This window comes from Lutra lutra, chromosome 14 (genome assembly GCF_902655055.1).
Source record: "Lutra lutra chromosome 14, mLutLut1.2, whole genome shotgun sequence".
NCBI classification, from domain to species: Eukaryota; Metazoa; Chordata; class Mammalia; order Carnivora; family Mustelidae; genus Lutra; species Lutra lutra.
The window spans coordinates 69,104,503-69,125,291 of record NC_062291.1 but is presented as its reverse complement, the minus strand read 5'-3'; the positions used below and the strand labels follow the sequence as shown (position 1 = coordinate 69,125,291).

The 20,789-nt window shown below is 37.8% G+C and overlaps 1 protein-coding gene across 7 annotated transcripts in view; it reads right to left on the bottom strand.

Annotated features, from left to right (window-relative positions):
- Positions 1-20,789, bottom strand: part of ADD3 (adducin 3) — a 123,142-nt gene that overhangs the window by 6,775 nt on the left and 95,578 nt on the right. For all 7 annotated transcript variants that reach the window (XM_047702182.1, XM_047702185.1, XM_047702183.1 and 4 more), the window contains 10 exons: positions 12,015-12,153; positions 7,834-7,985; positions 6,809-6,889; positions 5,800-5,949; positions 5,123-5,266; positions 4,911-5,009; positions 3,531-3,713; positions 2,689-2,946; positions 1,015-1,134; positions 469-555 (listed from right to left, as the gene is read on the bottom strand). In XM_047702182.1, the coding sequence (XP_047558138.1) occupies positions 469-555; positions 1,015-1,134; positions 2,689-2,946; positions 3,531-3,713; positions 4,911-5,009; positions 5,123-5,266; positions 5,800-5,949; positions 6,809-6,889; positions 7,834-7,985; positions 12,015-12,153 (1,413 nt within the window). The remainder of the gene's footprint in view (positions 1-468; positions 556-1,014; positions 1,135-2,688; positions 2,947-3,530; positions 3,714-4,910; positions 5,010-5,122; positions 5,267-5,799; positions 5,950-6,808; positions 6,890-7,833; positions 7,986-12,014; positions 12,154-20,789) is intronic.

Sequence of the window (20,789 nt, the reverse complement as noted above, 5' to 3'; positions counted from 1 at the left end):
ATGGGATACTATCTCGCTCAGCAGTAAACACCGAAAGCTGATTTTTAACAAGGAAAATGTAATATAATCTCTCCCCATTTTCTCATCTCTGAAATCAGGATTCATCTAATGATTAATGGCTTCCTACAATTATAACTGTGAGGGTTTTTTCTCTTTTAGTGATACACAAAACAATGGCACTTCTTAGAGTTGATGACATAGGTTCAATGAAATCAATTGAGATCTAAAATTAATAGGCCGAGAAAAAGCAGAACAAAGAAGCTCTTTAGAAACATGAAGGTAAATGCTAGAAGAAAATCCTTGGCCCTTAAAACTGGGAATTGAAGGTGATATTTTAAGTCTTGCAATTATTTGACTTTTTAACTTGTGCTTATATTAACTTTAGTAAACATAAATATTCATTATAAAAAAACAAAGAAATTAGTGCAGTAGATCAGAACCAAAGATCATACTGCTTCATGGACTTACAGAAGGTGGTTTATCCACAACAATTCCAGCAAGCAATTGAGACTGTGGTCCTGCTGTTTTCAAGTCGTACCGGTTTTGTTCTCGAATCTGAATTGAAATACAGTAACAAGTTCTTGAGGGCAACTATGCAGATGACCTTTACTCTCTCTTTTCCCACAGGCTTACTCTCTGACCACCCAGAGCCTCTTTCATTCCTGTCTCCACAAAGCCCTCTCTGCCCAACCCAAGAACTCACATTCATCTCCTCCACTCTTCTCGATGTGTGATTTCTATTGTCTTACATGGTTAGAGAACTACATTTTCCACTAATGCCAGGGCTCACTTTCGCTAATACAGCAGCAATATGTTTAATGCTTCTTCCTCGGGTAGCCCACTCACCAGTGACTAGCAGAGCTGAAGGTATTCAATACAAGCTAAAAGTAGGAGTTTCAAATTATTCTTTATTCAAACCCCCAAGTTTGGTATTAATCAGATTTAATCACCAGCGATTTGAACATAAAATGGTATTAAAAATGCCTCCCCAGGCCACAGAGGACCACGTCTTACCTTATTTCTCTTTTCTAGTACCTCATTTGGGTTTGTGTTTAAAGGAACAAACTGATTTGGATCTTCAATTTTGATAGGTGTTCCACTACTAACTTTAGAAGAGTCCTCTGCTCTCATCCACTAAAAAACAAAAAATTTTATAGAATAAACCTTTGTGTTAAGGAAAAAGGGTAGGTTCTTGGTAACTGTTTATAGACTCAAAGACAGGGAGCATACACTGCCAATATTTTAAAGAATTTCACTAAGCAGTATTTAGTGGTCAATTACTATATATCTCACACTGTTAGAAAAAGGCTCATGATCAGCACTCAAAAAGAGTGATTACTATTTACATGAATACTCATTTATATGGCTACTTAAATTTTCTCCCTTTGGCATTTTCAAATACGATGCTCAAACACTCCAAGCACAGATACAGAGCTTGATCTCGTATTAACTCACATTTAGAGATGGCACCTGCATTGAAGGTTCTTCAACTAATGATGGCTAAGTCACCAAAAAGGACACAGGAATCTTTTAAGATTTAGTTTTCCAGACTTCATTTTTTATTTCTGGTTGCCAGAAAAGGCCAATTACCTGACCAGCATTTTACAGAGAGGGTAATCTGGTAGTGACCCGTAATACAACAGAAGGATAGGGATGGCAGAGCCTTATAGAATTTTTCTTCACCCCATATTATATCCCTAAAAGAAGGCTAATATTCATCAAGATTAATAATGGCTGGCCATCAGTCTCTGTCAATAAAATTAATTCTGGGAAACTAAGGAGTTTAATTATGTTCTTTTACTAGGAGATTAAAAAAATAGGTTTCTTAAGATTTTATTTATTTATTTTATTTTATTTTTTATTTTATTTATTCATTTATTTATTTTTTTGATAGAGTGAGGGAGAGAGAGAGAACATGAGCAGGGTCAGAGGGAGAAGCAGACTCCCCTGCTGAACAGGGAGCTTGATGTGGGGCTTGATCCCAGGACTCTGGGTTCATGACCTGAGCTGAAGGCAGACGTTTTTTAATTGAGCCACGCAGGCTCCCCAGGAGATAAGATCTTATAGACTAGGGAGAAACACTTTGATGCCTAGGAACTTCCATATTGAATGCTACTGATTTTTATGATAGGATGAACAATTTTGAGTATTTAGAGGATATTTGGTGATAAGCACTCTAAAACTAAACCAAATCTGAAGCAAGATGTTGAAAAAGATAAGACAACCCATGTCTCTCTCTATAAGATCTTGCCTAAGGATAACTATGTGCAATAATTCATGAAACTCTGGAACCATTATGTTTTGGTAACTTTTATAGATCTGATTCATTGGTATAATATAAACTGCAAAGCAGTATCAAATAGTGGATTAAGGAGAGGGCTCCACAGTCACTGTATGCATCCAAATCATGACTTTACTATTCACAGATTATTAGTTAATCCTTCTCTGCCTCAGTTTTCACATCTATAAAATGGGGGGAAAACAGCATCTTCTTTTGTCTTAAGAGAATTAAGTAAAAATTCCTTTATGGCCCATAAAACAAAGTATCTTGTACAAAGTTTACACCTGATAAATAACAGGTTATTATTATCCTATTCTGCTTTCCCAGTATTTTTAACAGAACATTCAATTCACGAGTAACTAGGCAAAATGTTTAGTAACAGCAAACCACATAGAATAGTGACATACTGTGATTTTGGTCCTGGGACTGGTTTCACCATTCCGAGACTCCTCGGGCACATTCACTTTCATGTAAGTATTTGGGGAGTTCAGCCATCTTGTTTTTTCACGCTGCTGTCTCTGTGCCATGTATTTGAGAGGAGAGAGTGGTACTGTGTCATCCTCAAAGGAAAAAGCAGTCACAGTTGCTGGGATTTCCACATCACTCTTGTGCCTGGGCTTCTCTCGAATGAGGGGATGCCTGTAAGCATAGCCTGTTCTATACCCCTAAGGGAGAAAAAAAAACCACATTTGAAGCAACCGAACATGTACCGAACACAACATTTGGACTCTAATCCTTTAAACAAATGATCAAAAAGACTCCTCTGTCAAAAAACAAAGGGGAAAATATCTTTCAAACCACACATAAACTCCACGTAACATTAGAGTTGAAATTAAGCAAATTTCAAGATCTGGTTGAAAGAGATTCCAGCTGACAGTGCGATCTCCACTCACACAACTGTTCCTGACAAAGGTAATTTCAAAACTGCTGACCAGAAACATTTTCCTCGTTATTTTCCAGTTTTCTGGAAGCCAAATCTCAGTGCTCATTTAAGTCTTTGCTCCTGGGTCTGAGGGAAAATCTATCTTCTGACCCTTAGTGGAGGAGGGTAAAATCTCAAGATGACATTTGCATGTTTCGCCATTTGATTCTTAAAAATGTGGTAACATTACACTGGAATGCCTCCCTAGGGTCAAACTCAGCTCCCAGAGGCATAAAGAAGGTCCCAGATAGTCCAAAGGGAGATGGAGGCATTTGCCCTTGAATCTGAAGACATGAAATCCAAGTTCACATACAATTTTTCACCTACCAAATTATCCAGAGTCCTCATCAGCCCTTCAAACTCAATCTCGCCAACTTTCCATTTCTGATGGGAACCCATATTCACTCCTCCTCCTCCAGATGCTGCTACAGTGTAAGTGAAAGCTTTATACTTCTGCGGATCCAGCACAAGCAGATTGTCTACTCCGCCTGCCCCTGCTAATGCCCGCACCTGTCATCAATGGCAAAACAGGCACAAGACTGTAAGGATTATAATGAATATTTTACCTTTAAAAAGGTATATTTATTTTTATTTTTTAAAAGGTATAATTTTAATTCAGCAAATACCTGTAACACTTAACCTATATAGGTTATAACTAACCTATATAACCTATAATATAGGTTATTAACTAACAACAAAAATAAGGCAACATACTTGTGAAAATAGGCAGCTGAAGTATCTTTTCCATCTATCTGAAAAAGATACCTTCCAGGAGTCCGACCCTCCCTCATGGAAAACACAGTTAGAGCCATTCCCTCTAACATATTTCAAAAAACTGAATTCTCTTGCCGAATTTTAAAGTTAACTTGCAGTTTTCCCATGGCTATCCTTTTTTTTCCCCCCTGAAAGTTATAATTTCAAAGAAATACAGACACTATACTGTGAATTTAAGGACATTTAGGCAGAAGTAGTCAGGTTATTATCTTGAGCTTTTCGCAGCTTCATTTGAGAAGAGGAGGAGGTACTATTAAAGCGGGGAAAAAAAGTTGGTTAAGGCATTAAAACTGACAGAAAATTTTTTTCCCCTTTTCTGTGGCCCTTCCAATAAATTAAGATTATTACCATTTGCTTCAAGATAATCTTCATGAAGATGGAAACTAGGTCTGTTAAAAATACATTCAGCTTCTCTGAGGAAAAAAGTAGCTAATGACCATCCAACCTATTATAGTAAGTCTGAGGGTGTGCAATTGTTAGAAACTGCAAGAGTTTGTAAGACTTCTGGCCCTGCTCTTACACTTTTTATAAAAGTGGCTGTAATACATCTGATCTTTGAGGAGTGACAATTGCCTCTGTTTCTCAGCGCCACACCACTACAGGATAAAAACAGAGATATATAAATTTACTCTATCTTAAAAAGCAGGATTGGGAGAAAATGATGTTTATGAAGCACTCGGATTTGTGTGTGTGCATTTATATGTGACATTTTCCCCTCCTATTTTCAATTCAAGAGATAACTGAGCTGATCCTTTTTATTCAAGTAAAAGAGAACTTCTCTTAAAAGGCAAAACAGAAAAAAAAAAAAAAGACAAAACAGAAAGCCAACAGGACTTTGCAAATAAGTAAACACAAAACCCAACTCAACAAGCAAATTACAAAGCAATAAAAAAAAAAAAAAAAGTGTGTGTGTGGGAGGATAATTTTTCCTACCTGAATCTCACAGGCTATCTGCGCACTAAATATATAATGAAAGGCCTCCTCAACTGTTTCTCCAAGGGCGACCACACCATGATTTCTGAGTACCAGCACCTAAAATAGAAACCCAAAGCAATCACTTGAAATAACTGGCATAGCTCACACTGTTTTCATCAACAGCAAGAGCAACAAAAATAGCTCCTTCAATAGAAACTCTACTTACATACCTTACAACTTGGCCCCAGAACTTTCTGCAGTTGAATTCTCTCCTCTTGTTCATCAAGTGACCCTTGGTAGTCATAATAGGCGATATCTCCCAGGATGAGGGACTCTTGCGAAATTGGAAGGATCCCGCACTTCATGGAGGAGACCTATTTGATTGGGTCCATGTCAAGAAGACACATTTAGTTACTAATTACACTCTCTGAGGAACCTGATTCTTTAGTCAGCTCAAGAAGCACTAGCCTAGTCACTGTGTTCACCATTCCAGCCCATCTCCCACTTCAGCTCATCATTTCTTCCGGGGGGGGGGGGGGGGGGGACAAAAACGGATTTAGGGGATACAAGTCAATTTAAATGTTATGCCAAGGGCGCCTGGGTGGCTCAGTGGGTTAAATGTTATGCCAAATATTATGAAAGAAACTTTGCTTCAAAAAACTCAGTACTCAATTATTAACTGATTAGTTAAAAATGCCTATGTTATCTCTCCAGTTGTTTTTTACAATGTCAGCATTTGGTCCAAAGGAACTTTCGCTTTCTGGGTACTCAGAGAACTAATATTTTGTGTAGGATTCTGAATGATGGGATGTGAAAGTGTGTAGGTAGTAAAGCATCATGTAAAGGAAAACCACAAAAATAATACCCTTCCCAGAACCATTGCTGCTTTTCGCCTTCAGTGACTTACAGCTGCTGTTGCAAGGGTATGGATGTGTATTACACACTTAACATCAGGACGTGTGGAATAGATTGCAGCATGGGGACTGAAGCCTGTATGGTCAATTTTCAGATTAGTACTTCCCTGATCAACCACTTCTCCTATTATATTGACTTTCACCTGGAAAAAATCAGAGAGACATATTTAATTGGTGTCAATGGATCAAAGACATGTATCAAAGTCCATCTGTGGTCTACCAGCTAAACCAGGAGGTGGCAACTTTTTTGTCAAAGACCAAACAGTAAGTATTTTAGACTTTGTGGGCCTCTGATGCAACTACTCAACTCTGCCACTTTATGTAGAGCCATGAAGAACTGTTAAAAAAAAAACAAAAAAAACAAAAAAAATGAGTGTGACTTTGTTCCCATTGAACCTTATTTACAAAAACAGTCTGCAACAAAACTTAGAGTTTAGTAAGAAGTAGTTTCCAAAAAGCCAAATAACTTAAAACTCTTCACTAAAGGTCTGGACAAGGTTACTAAACTCACTGGAAAAATTTCCATTTGCTAACACTGCAGCACCCAGAACCAGTGTAGTTCCTGCCACTCTAGAAGCCAACGACACTGGCTATGAGCACAATCACGGAAAAAAAAAAAAAAAAAAAAAAAGCTACACGGTCAGCCCCTGTGCTCACACCAACGGAACTTTGCTGAAATCTATAAAATACACACAGACTCTGTGAGTTTTTAAAAAATTCCAGAGTATACAGGGTGGAAAAAATTTTAAAAGATTACCTTCAAAACATGGATAGGTTCACTGACAGGATCAACTTATTTATTAGTCTCTTTTAACTACCTTGTTTTTCTTTACCCCTAAAGCTTTTCTTACAAAAACAACATAACCTTCCAAACGCTTTCCTGTTCATTAGCAAACATTTCCCATCCATACCTTCTCTTGTTCTGTCCTGTACCAAAAACTAAAAGCTGTTAGAAAAGCATAAAGAAGGACAAAGAAAGTAAGGTAGGAATGAAAATTATACCAAATTGGAGGCTGTAGCTTCAGAAAAAGACAGGCCTCTAGGAATTATTATTATGTGGTCTTGCTCCTTACTTATTCTCACCTGGGAGAAAGAACAAAAACAGGGAATTACTGTGAGGTGTTCATATTTTACAGTGTAAATGCAACTAGGAATATATTTGCAGTGAATAACTATAAGAGATTGTGGGGGAGGGGGTTAACAGGAAGCAACAGAGCAGAAATTAAAGGAGTGCAACAGGAAACTTTCCTTGAAAAGTTTTCTTCCCTCAACATGCGAGCACTTGCTAAAAATTTCTGATGTTAGTTTCTCATTTACTGAACTTACCAGTAGTGTTATCCTGGGAGTTCTAAGGTTGCTCAGGGTCAACTACATTCATGAGAAAATATTAACTGAATGTGGTAATGACTATAATCTTGATTTACAACATGGAACTTAAGGGAAAAGGGGCAAAGGAAAGAGAACACAGTCTCTTCCTGGGAAGGAGTTGAGGGAGAGATGGAAGGGGAAACTAAGGAGTGGCGGAGAGGGAAGAGCCCTAAGGAAGACCGCACCTGAGCCACTGTGACCACAATTCTGTACTTTTTTACTTCCAAATACTGTCTAGCTTTCAAGTGTGACAACACGAAAACAGATGATAATGGAAAAAAATATACTTTAAAAATAAAGCCCAGGGAGGAAACTTCCCTGACCCCCTCTATTTTTCCTGTGCCAAGTGCTTTTTAGTGAGCACTCATGCTCAAATATAATTAATATGGAGAGAAAAAATTCTGCCAGAAGAATTTCCTCTTGGATAGGTACTGCAGGTGGTTTGCACTAAAAGGACACCACAGACAGATGGAGAAGAAAGCTAGGTTAACTGCAGTCTCTCCCTTAGAGTTAAGGTTTGAATCAGGAGTCGGCTGTAACCCAGCAATGCTAGGTTCAGAAAATGAAGTCTGACTGAACTTACGAGTAAAGGTGGGAAGAGTACAGCTGCCTTCTAGTTGGGATTTTTTAGAAAAGGAATCGGAAGCCAAAGAACTCACGGAAATATATGTATTTGCCAGCTGCGCCCATCCAAACAAGTCCACGAGTCTGTACAGGCTGGCAAGCTTACAGCGAGTAAGTTTTTCTCCCTTCACGTATGAGGACGTATCTGCCCCAGGAAGGTCATTGATAGGTGTGACCATGCCGAGACCTAGAAGGAGAAATTGTGGAGAGAGATTCACATCAAGTAATGTGGTACCTGGAAGCTGCCAGAGTCTGGGAGAGCTCCAGCCTTGTAAAAATGATGTGAAACTTCTCAGCCCACACAATGTTTCATTAGCTTATCATCCTTCACAGAAGTACATGGAGAGTTAAAATGCACATCAGCAATCTTTGCTATTTCATCTAGTACCGGACTTGTAAGGGAGGGACTTGGTAGGGAGTCAGGCTCACAGTGCTAGGGGAGAATGGTCACATGAGCCTAATGGCCAAAGTGTTAATACTGAGGTTATTGCTGACTTTATGATGAAAAAATGTCAACAGAAAGCTACTTTTCTAATAGCCCTTTTGACATTTATTCAACAAAAATTTAAGAGAAGAATGCATTCAAACCACACACAGTCTGTCTTCAGCCGTCACTGAGCAACAAAACCTGGTCTTGGGCTTTAGCGACCAAGTTCCACTTTTCCTGTCTTTGTTCTCCTTGACTCCATTTAACATCTCTTCCCTGGAATGCTTCTGCAGACCCGTGTGACACCACCCGGACCTCTCCTTCCCCTTTCACCTGCTGCTACTTTCTCCTTCAACCAGCTCTCTTCCCTTCTCCCACCTGTGGCTCCAGCCCAAAGCTCAGTCCTCCGCCTGTGCTCCCTCTCTTTTTACTTTTCCCCAGGAAAACACTCCTGCGCTTCCAGCTGTCACCTCCATGCAGAAAACACCCTGATCTTTATCTGCGACCAGAGCCTCCTGCCCACCCTTTATTTAGCCCACTGCTTCTAACTGCCTGCAACCAACAACATATAAATTTAAAAGGTCTTAAAAGCGATTTTATCTCCCTGCTTTGTCTTACCTTCTCACTCCTCATCAGTCTTCTGATACTGCTGGTACTACAATTCCCACAGTTTCACACACAAGTAACCTTCCCAGGGCCACCATACGTAATTCATCACTCTGTTCCATCATCCTTTTCCTTACACGTTTCTTCATTTTCCATCCCTGAGTTCAGGCCTCACTTCACATGTAATGTTTGCAATAAGCCTTCTCATTTTTGTCCTTGCCTGTAATCCCTCTCTTTGTAAATCCATTCACATAAAGTCACCTTTTGCCTCACGACTCCCCCGCTCAAAGTTTTGCAAAAACCCAGAGTGAAAGCCTACAAGGGGCCAGGAAATTCATGTAAGTGCCTAAACAGAGCCAAGCTGCAGCCTCTAGGCTACTAGAGAGATCACAAGCCTGGGCTGAAGGAGCAGCTACCATTCTGCAGTCAGCTGTTGCCACGTGAGAATCTGAGCTCTGGGCTATCAGAACATTTAAACGGAAGGCCCAAATCAACATGCTAATGTGAGATCTTTTCACTGTGAAATGTTCTGAACTAATTCAAAGAAATAGTTTCAATATGTAAGCCATATAAAACAGTATAATTTCTAACAAAATTTCAGAAGCAGCCATGAATCGATCTCCCACTTTCCCTATGGACTTGAACTTCTACTTTCCACAACACAAATTTTCCAAACTGTCCGACTTCTATCCCCTGACCCCTGAACCGTGGAACACAATTTCCTACTGCCATGCCTTTGTATATTCCAGCCAGCAACCTTGGCAGCTCAGCTCCCCTTTCCCGCTGTAGTATCTACGACACTCCCAAGACAGCTCCTCTTCTTATTTTGCTCTTCCCTGACAAGTCTTCCTCTTCCAATTCTCGAAATTTTCTCTTTAGACTCTTTTCTCTTCTGCCTATACCCTCTTGAATGATTATTTAATCAACACACATGGATTTGAGTAACACTTCTCTATGTCCATCTGCCAAGCTACTCCCTCAAGCTCCAGGACTGTATTCCAAATGGTGCCGTATCCGGGCAGCTCTTGGCAACTGTGGCATGCCTGATGTATGAACTTCCTTCATCTCCCAAGCCAAAGAGATCCCCAACTCCAGACATTCCTATTTTTGTCTAATAATACCACAAAACTTCCCAGTTAATTCTTCACCCAAAAACTACAGAGAGGTCTTTCTATATCACCCTCCTGCTTAACACCGCTTTTCAAAGTTAGAACAGAATCCAAACTTCCAACTCCTGGCTGGGAAACCCTGAATAATTCAGCCTCCGCCTATGTTTCTGACCTCACTTTGTTCTACTTGTCCCCGCAAAACCATGTTCTCCAGCCATAATCTTTAATTTTTGTTCCTTGAAGACACTGCCAAATTCATTCTCATTTTGTCTTATTCCTTTCACCTGGAAATTTTTCTTTTGATCTCGGTATGGTTTGCTCCTTCTTACAATTCAGATCTCAGTTTAAATGTCACCTTCTCAGAGAGATTCTCCCTCATCGTCCAATCTAAAGTAGTTACCTAGTTCCTCCTATCAAATTGCTGTCTATTAATTATTTGCACAGCACTTCCTATTATCTGACCATTTTATTTAGTCTATTTTCTGTCTCCACAGGCATAGGAAACTTGGTCCATCTTGTTTATCACTGTATTCCCTATCTCTAAGAGGGTACTTGGAACATAACAAATACTCAAAATTATAGAAAGAGCAAAACAAACTAGCTCAACCTTTGAATTTCTCTGTTTCTTCTGATAGAATGTTTCTCCCAAGCTAGAACAGTGATTTTGGAACTCAGAGTTCTTTTCCCACTCCGTCCCCACTAAACCACATCAAACCTGTCGCTAAGTCTTTTCTACTCTTCCTGGGCGATGTCTTTCTCATTGATCTCTTCCTTTTTGTACCCACACTCTTATTTTAGTTCAAGCACTTACACATCACACTGGGACTCTTTCCAAAACTTTTAACCAATATGTATGTGCCAACATGCTGGTCCACTTTGAGTTCTACAAATACCGCCTAACCTTAGCATGTTTCCATCATTATGTCTCTTTTTATGCCATTCCTCTATTTGGAAAGTACTTGAATTCATTCACTCCTACGAAATGAAGGAAGAGAAGGAAAATGAAAGAAAACACAAAGACAATCCTTTGACTCTGACATGAAGCAGTCCCTGACAGTGCCTTCTGGTACTCTGTGTTTGTTCTGGTACTGCAAGGAATTCCGTACTGACCTTGCTGAGATATAAAGTGCTTATAGTGTTCAGTTCACCAAACTGCTCTTACCAAAGAGCTATTATTAAATGAATAAAGTATCTTCAATCCTCTTTCATTCCAAATTCTAACTACTCCATCCTCTAAAGCCTGGTTAGTTCAGGCCTCTCTTTTTCCATAGTTTTCTCAGTCCACCTCAGCCAATAATCAATCCCAATCCTGAGTTCATAGCATGATGCCTTTCAAAAGGTCACTAAACATTTCCTTATGAACTGCTTTGTAATTTTTTTCCCTATAGTTATCTTGCTGTGTTAATCATTTTTGCATTCATGGAATGTCTCAACTAAAATTATACATTTATCTAGGACAGGGCCTTTGTCTTATAACTGTTTTATAATCTACAAAGTCTATGGTTTACATAGACTTACAAATGCCTGGTTGATAAGAAAAGGTAAGAGATTTTAACACTAAGTATTAGATGTTAGAAACTTAAGGACTGGACCAGAGCAGAGTATCCTGACAGAGAGGTATAGTGTTCCAAGTAGATGAAATTATAATTTTGTAAACTTTCCAAAACTATTTGCAAAGATGTGAACAGAACTAAAGGGTGTTATGCCAAGCGAAATAAGCCAATCAGAGAAAGACAGTTACCATGTAATCTCGCTGATATGTGGAATTTAAGAAACAAGGCAGAGGATCACAGTGGAAGAGAGGAAAAAATGAAGTAAGATGAAACCAAAGAGGGAGACTAACCATGAGAGACTCTTAATCTTAGGAAACAAGCTGAGGATTGCTGGAGGGGAGAGCACAGGGGAATGGGGTATCTGGATGATGGACATTAAGGAGGGCACTTGATGTAATGAGCACTGGGTGTTATATAAGACCAATGAATCAATAACCTCTACCTCTGAAACCAATAATATGTTATATGCTAATTAAAATAAGAATTTTTAAAAATTAATAAACTTTCCAAAACTGACGTACTAAGGGGAGGTGAAGTAAAGCCCGAGAAAGAACTGGCCATGATGTAATCTGCAATCTGCTGTAATGCCAGCAATCCAGTTGGGTTGTGGCCTTTCTTCATCTGTTCTTGAATAAGGCATTCCAGGTCTTCCCGAAAGGCCTGAAACACACAAAAATAACCACTGAGCACACATATCTCACTTGGAGCAGAACAATCCAAACAAACTTTCTCTATAATCAATCTTTTCCCCAATCCCTCTTTTACATAAATAAGCTTTCATCTACACAACTTTAAAACAAACATCACACACAAAATAATAAAACACTGGAAGAAGGAGCAAGAAGGTTCTTACTGGGAGGAAAAATCATTAGGAGTTCTTAATCTCAAAGAAAATGAGCTACTATAACATCTACAATAGACAGATACTGATGAAACAACCCTGTTAACAACATGGAACTAGAGTATCAAGTATAGACTGATGGAAACAAAGAGCCATTCCTTGTTCAAGAGTCTCATTACCTAGGTTAGACTAGAGTCCCTATTTGAATGGGGGGGCAAGGCTCTGACTATAGACTGCCTCACAGCAGAAGTCTTCACTAAGACATACTAGTCCATCACAGCTTCCATTTTATGATTTCCACGGCAATTCCCTAGCTCCAAAAACACTGAAAGCAAACTGGTAAGAGTTGAGAACTGATTACTCCCCTGTGCTAAAGAAAGGACATTTTTCCCCCCAACTTCGGGTACTACATGTTCCTGTTCTGCAATTCTGCTATATCTTTTCTTTTGGGGGCATATGTATGTATGTCAGAAACAGTGTTTATATAAATAAAAATTCTGAACATGAAGAGAAATTCTCTATTCTACTAACCCTTGAGTTGCTAATATGATTCATCATCTGAAACCTCTTTCAATCCTTCACATGACTTGAAATAGCTCATTCTTTAATTTCTGTAACACCCAACCAATACTTATTTTATTAAATTCATTATCTGTTCTCTTGCTCAAGCCCTTTTTTATTCATTTTAAACATAAAAGCTCTTGTGGTTCTCTAAACCTTGCTCTTGGTTACATGTGAAGCAGAATGCCTACTAGAAATTAAGTTCCATTTTTCCCCACTTCACCTAAAAGGGAAAAGGCAGAAAACTGCCTTGGAATCACTACCTCCAAGAGGAGTACATACTAATCCCTTGGAGATCCTTGGAATAATCTTCATCAGATGGGTGAATTTCCTTTGAGTCGCCAATAGCAGCCTTCCTTGTAAGGCTGGGAATAAGAGCTCCTGGAGTTCCCCCTTACATGTAGCCTTGCTTAGAGGTTGGATGAATAACTCAGAGGTTTTCAGAAAGGACTTTACAAAAAAAAAAAAAAAAAAAAAAAAAAAAAAAATGGCACAGGGGCCCCACAGCAGAAAGGAGAAATGTGGTTTGAGGTTATGAGCTTGCAGATATTAAGACCAGTCCTGACTCAATGCTTGTATTGCTTTTAGAACAGTAGTTGAGAGGCAACTGTTATGTGAACTGAAAGAGCTGAGTCCTAAGAGCTGTAATCTTGAGGCTCAACCATGGGGCACCATGGAACACCCTAACTGAACTTAGCACGGGAAGAGAGAGGTCATCCCCCTAATGTACCATGGTGGCCTGTACAGGCATCTGGGTCAAAAATGAAGCTGCATCTTCGACTGGATAGAGTAAAACTAGTTTTCAACACCAGGGAGGTCCAGAGGCCATGGACTGTGTAGACTTCAACCGGATCCACATATGCACATGCAGACATATGCATACACCACATCTTGGATATGGAAGTCACTGATTAACCTTTCTGGTCTATGTGAGTCAATGACACTCTCGGGACAACTTAGAGGGGAGGAGAAATTCCAAGAGGAAGATGCTGTACTTTCTACTAACATAGCAAGAGGAGGTTTGAATGATTAATTTAAAAAGTACTAGTGACAGGCATCCAACTCTTGGTTTCAGCTCAGGTCATATCTCAGGGTTGTGAAATCAAGCTCCACATCCGGCTCTGTGCTCAGCACAGTGTCTGCTTGAGATTCTCTCTCCCTCTCCCCTGCCCCTCCCATTTGTGCTCTCTCTTGCAAATAAATAAATAATTCTTTAAAAAAATTTGAATTCTGAGTTCATGAAACAGTTTATACCAGTTAAACATGGTTTTTCTTTTACAAATTTGAGACTTCTTAAATGTAAATCATCAGTACAATTATACAAACTCTATAAACATCTAATTCCATTAACTGTACCTAGTTCATTTAAATATGTGATTTAAACCAGAGAAACTATCCTATAAAATATCCTCTACAAAGACACATTACACAGATCAGAAGACTCCATTAATACATTTCTAAGACTTAGTGAACATAAAATGGTTGTGAGCTGTATATAAGACAGATGCACACCTTCACAGAGATGAGTAACGTTATTTCACCATATGTAAGGCTGAAAGGAAAAGAATCTTCCATATATACTCACTTATCTTTATATAACCTATAGAAAATTTCTGGACACGCGGCAATGGGCCAGTCTACTCTTCTGAAACTGTATCTTTCCTTTAAAACCAAATTCTGTTTAAACTTTCTTCAGCTAAAGGCAGCTATAACCAATATTCTTTTATTCAGTAAAAAAACCCTATTTATTTATTCAGTAAAACTATTTTTTTATTCAGTTAAAAAAAAAAAAACTACCTACAATCTGTATCACTCATGACGTACGTACACTGCAATAGCTCTGAGAAATGGGCATCATTTTATTGCATGCCCCACCTCACATTGTTGCAGGAAGAATTTAACACAGATTCCATAGATTAAAATTATACAAAAATAAATACAGGTTAGAAAAATTAAGCTAAGGAAGAAATAAGCATAAGGAGGTTAGTCAGAGCCAGGACGGAGGTTAAGATACAAAGTATATGCTATAAAACGGTAGGCATTTGCTAGAGATTGGCCAAATTTTATCTAAACTCTCTAGCAGCCAACATGAACTGAGATAATCTGCTTGCTGATATACAATGGCCTTAAGATTAAAAAACAATCTCTTGTTAAAGAGCATCACAACTATTTATGAGCTGATGACACACTTCTGATGGGTGGGATGAGAAAGCTAAATAAGAAAGGTTGAAAAATTTGTCCAAAAAAGTAGATGTCCAAGACAAAACTCAGGTCAAATGTTATTTTCATTAGTGAAAACACTTTTTCCACTTTCATACATCCCACAATATGGTGGGCACCAACCTAAAACTGGGATAACCCATAATGTCATAGGGGGAAACATAAACCCTCTAAAAGCAATTAAGAGAAAAATATGAATTTCTCCTATAAGGCTAGTGAATAGCTTCTACACAGTATAGAAAAATAATTCTCAAAATAAATGAGATTTCCCCAGTCTTTTTATACAGTTGGAAGTGCTTCAACAGATAAGAATTCTTCTATTACAAAAGATTTAACATTTTTTGTCATGAACATTTATAACTCATTTTTAATGTTTCAAATATTTTTGAAATACTACTCAGATAATTACCTAAGTCATAAGACAGTATAAAAGCTAATGATAAAAAATTATTTCATCAGCTGGTTTAAAAATTTATCTATAAACATTTTAAGCTTTAAAATACTGTATTAAAATAAAAACATACTTATCTTTGTAACAGTTAATCATATTCCTACTAAAATCCAAAGTTAATATAATAATCCTTTAGAGTTGATTCATTCGAATCTCACAACAAAGTCTTGAGAGAGGCAATAATTTGCTTAAAGTTGCACACCTAATAAGTAAATGGAGCAAAGGCTGAAATCTGGAAAACTCAGCTGGGCACACAATCTTTTGCTAATTTTACAGGAGATGGGTTGTATCACTGAAATCAAACACAACTAATAAGGCAGCAGGCATGCTGTGGTCAGAAACACAGAGTAAAAATCTTAGGCTAGATTAGAGCATTATGTTGTAATGATGGAGCAAAAAATTCATATAGCAGCAGATGATCATGATCCTCAAGTACCAAAGTACTTGTCCTCTTATAGTTAGGACCTCTCCCAGCAAAGCAGAATGAGAAACTAACTTATACACAGGACAGCAAGGTCACATGCTGGGCTTCTAAAATCAGATTAAACCAACAATTCCCTAGCAGGTCCACTAAAAGAGTCAGGTTAAAAGATCAAACAACATATATATAAAACCATACCACAAATCATGTCTTCTAGCTCTCTGAAAGAGAGCACAGCAAAGGAGGTCATGGGAGTTTTTACATGTTGAATACATGAAGGTAAGTAAGCCAGACTGCCATCAGAAGGATAGATTGTTTGAGACCGTCAAGAAAACTGAAATATAGTCTAAGGAATTATGATTATATAATCTTCCAAGTGTTGCCATAAGATACTTTAAATCAGCACTGTGTATAACTTATGCATAAAATTTTCATAAAAGTACTTGCTTGCTATGTGCTAGTCACTACATGAGTTGCTTTTACGTTATTTCATTTAATTGTCATGACAACCCCACAAGGGGTTCATTTCACCAACAAGGAAACTAAAGCTCAAGTTAAGTGAGTTTCCGGTGTCACATAGCTAGTATGTGGTGGTGAACCCAGATCCAAAGCAAGCACCATGTGCATATTTGTACATATAAAAACATTCACATAAACAGATTAAAACTAAAAGTGATGAGAAAATGGGCTGACTCCTCTAACAGGTCAAGACAGTCTGGTACTCCAGGATCTCTATAATCTGTCATGCAACATTTTGGCTGTATCCACCGTTACTACTTTATGCTCTGGTTTAGCCTATAAGGTTTGCTCATCACCCTCTGATCACAACCTGTACTTTCTATCCCTGCTCACTCTATTTCATCAAAGGGAAATGTAGGCTTCCTCTGTTCCTCTACCTAACCAGTTCTCAACCTTTACCTAACACTCATCTTAAATGCCACCTTCTTCTTGAAGTCTCTCCTTTAATCACCCAATTAGACGGATCTCTAATTTCTTCTCTTCCACCCTGCTCTAAATTCTTTTAACATTTGCCTTTACTACACTTAGGTGACCTGTCATATGATTTTGATTTACTTTTTCCTACTCTACTACACCATGATATTGGATGGTTGGGACTGGGACTTTCACATTTCTAGAGTCTCCCTGAGTATCTAGTGCAATGCTCAATTAATAAAATAGTAAATTAGAGGGTTTTTTAAAAAAGATTTTATTTATTTGAGAGAGAGAGAACGAGCAGGTGAGTCGGAGAAGGAGAGGGAGAAGTAGACTCCCCATTGAGCAGGGAGCTCGATGCAGAACTCTAGTCCAGGATCCCCGGATCATGACCCAAGCCAAAGGAAGATGCTTAATTGACTGAGCCACCCAGGCGTCCTGAGGTTTTTTCCTTTCCTAGAATATAAGGAAAGAAAGTAAAGAATCTGATCTTAATCTTGACTGAGTTAAGGATAGCAAAATCCATTTCAAAGGTTTTTAGTACTGGAATTTAAAGCTCTAGAAAACTATCTTAAAAGTCTGTTATTGAAGGAGAAATTCTTCCTGTGTAAGTAGGTCTGTACATCACCTAATGGGAGAATGCATTTTTTTTTTTTTTAATAAAAAATGAATCTTCACTGAATGTTATAAATTTTTTAAAAGTCACTTAATTCTTCAACTCTAACAAAATCCTACTTGAAAACTTGTTTTGTCCCAAGAGTATTGTAGTTTGGACAGCTCTCTCATTAAACACATGTCCAAAAACGTATAGTTAAAAAAAAAAATCACTAGATGAAAAACAAAGTGTTTAAGTTAAAAGACGATACCTTAAAAGCCTTATCTGAATCTCATATCCTTTTATTTTATACATCATCTGTCAATACTGAGCAAGTGATCCTATAAACTTTGAATTCCTAAGGTATGGATAAAAATAAACATGATTATAAAAACATGAAAGATCTGGATGTCAGATAGAGTAAGAGGAGTATAGTTTATGTAGGTAAGAGTATACTTTAAGTACAAACATATTCATGTATACTATAAACCAAAGGTAGAATTTTCTTAAAGTATCAGATCTTAGCTTCTGTATCTTGGATCAGAGCTTTTAGTAGAAAGTGGTATTGGATGAGAAGTATTTTAAATCACAGAAAAGAGAAAAAAAATCACAGAAAAGAGGACCAATTTGATAAAAGAAACTGACCTGATGCAATTATTTCAGTTAAGGCTAAAAAGAGAGAGAGAGAGAGAGAGAGAGAGAGAGAAAATCATAGGTTGATTTGTAAGTAATGTTTAACTTACAGACATCAAGTACAGAATACTGATAAATATCAGAGATAGATTTTAAATATTTACATTGGGATGTTGTAATAATAATTACAAAAAGAAAAATTAGAGCAAAAAGAAAAAAGATTACAGACTTGCTGCTCCCAAGGCACCCTGCAATTATGTTATTAAATCTCTCCCAAAGCGGGATTAGGAGCATGACAAACTTACTTAGACTTTCTCCATTAAGAAATGTATTCATTTGGAAATAGATTATCACTGGTCCTGTTGAAAGGAGAAAAAGCAAATAAACCAAAATTTTCTTTTGGATGGTCTTTGTCCTCTGCCTAAGTCTTAATTAGTATAAAGCTAAAGGTTAGAATAATATCTTGTCTTGAAACTGGTATATAATAAAAACGCAAACAAAATTAATAAAGAACTCTTGTATCTTAAACTTCCAAAGCGACCAGATAAGTTATGGTGCTTTTGATCAACTAATCTAATTAAGGTGCCCTGTTAACTTTTTTTTTTTTTTTTTTAATTATTAGAAAGTGAGGGGAAGAGGGACAGAGGGAAAGGGAGACAGAATCTTAAGCAGGCTCCACACCTAGCGCAGAGTCTGATGCAGGGCTCAATCTCACAACCCTGAGATCATGACCTGAGCTGAAATCCAAAGTTCGGATGCTTAACCAACTGAGCCACCCAGGTGCCCCATGGTGCCTTGTTAACATTTTAGGCCTTACTTATAGTGATATTCTAAAATGTATATGGCTTTGAAGTTTCCCCTGTCTGAAGTAAATTTGTAGCATTACACACTGGCCTATTAAATGTTAATGTGTCATGTTCCTGAGCTATCATCAATTATATACTCTGTTGTTCTAACTTTCAGAGTAAACAGTGCACGCTTCCATCAACCAGTCTGAACTGCTTCCCACAGTAGTAAGGTTTAAGAACAATGATTCTTTTTCTGAAGCCCACCAAATGTATTCCATATTAGGTTGTTAAATTCAGCAGGAGCTTGGTGGACAACATTCAAGTGTTTAATGACTCAGAGTCCCCCCAGCTATTCATCTAGCCATCCATCATGTATGTATGTAGAATTTTACAAAATATCTACTATGCACAATGTCCTGTTAGTTTTTCAACTTACATGCTTCTTTAACATTGGTGAAGCATCATTTAGTTCCAACAGTTTGCCCTGGACACTTCATTCTGAGATAAGAGGGTTAATGGTAATCTAGGGTTTCCACAGACATATATATGAGGAGTACAGTGGTCCAAGAAAACCTGTAGATTCTTCTTAGCACATTAACAAGATCTCTAGCTAAACCTAGTTTAGGTTTTGACAAAAGATGGTAGAATTCCTAGAAAGAAGTAATACTTGGGAGTCAGGAGGAGACATTCTTTTATTTTCTTAGCTGAAGGCAATAAGGTATTGTGTCATCCAAATTTACAGACACCAAAATGTCTTATTATTGAAAACTCTCGTGTTGGGTTGAATTAACCTGAGCAACAGAATTTGAAGAGGAATAAGCAGTATAATATATGGGTGGAGTTTTTCATTGTTACTGAATGCTTTAAATCATACGGCCTATTGGTTTAAGAGCATGAGTTTTGAGTTTACACTCAGAGCCCACCATCTAACTAGTAAAAACTTCAGCAAGTTTTCTAAGACTCTAAGTTTCAGTTTAGTCACCTGTAAACTAGAGATGTTAATACTTTTTGACGTAGTTGTTTTGGGGAGTAAATAGGATTTTTATACATAACAGGTGCCTATAAAGGCCTTAATAGGTGGCTTAATAAAAGAAAGTATTATACTTTGCTTTTATTAGTTTCTCTATTTCCCTTTCTTAAACTCAACATTTTAAATAGAAAGCTTACAACCTGTTTCTTACAAACAAGAATTAGTAATATCTTTGATTTTGATTTTTAAAATTAACATATATTTGTTCCAGGGGTACAGGTCTGTGATTCAAAATCTTACATAAGACCCAGTGCTCAGTATGACATATACCCTCCCCAATGTCCATTATCCAGCTACCCCAATCCCTCTCAATGCCCCCTCCACTCCAGCAACCCTCAGTTTTGTTTCTTAAGATTAAGAGTCTCTTACGGTTTATCTCCCTCTCTGGTTTTTTTTTTTTTTTTCTTTCTCTTCCCCTGTGATCCTTTGCTTGTTTCTTAATCCACGTATCAGTGAGATCATAATTGTCTTTCTCTGACTTATTTCGCTTAACATAATAAATATCCTCTAGTTCCATCCACATCATTGCAAATAGCAAGAATTTTTTGATGGCTGTGTAATATTCCATTGTAGATATATACCACATCTCCTTTATCCTTCACCTGTTGATGGTCATCTGGGCTCTTTCAATATTTTGGCTTTGTGGACATTGCTGCTATAAACATTGGGGTGCAGATGCCTGTTTGGATCACTACATTGTATCTTTGGGTACATACCCAGTGCAATTGCTGGGTCAACAGGGTAGCTCTATTTTCACTTTTTGAGGAACCTCCATGCTGTTTCCAAAGTGGCTGCACCAGCTTGCATTCCCACCAATGGTGTA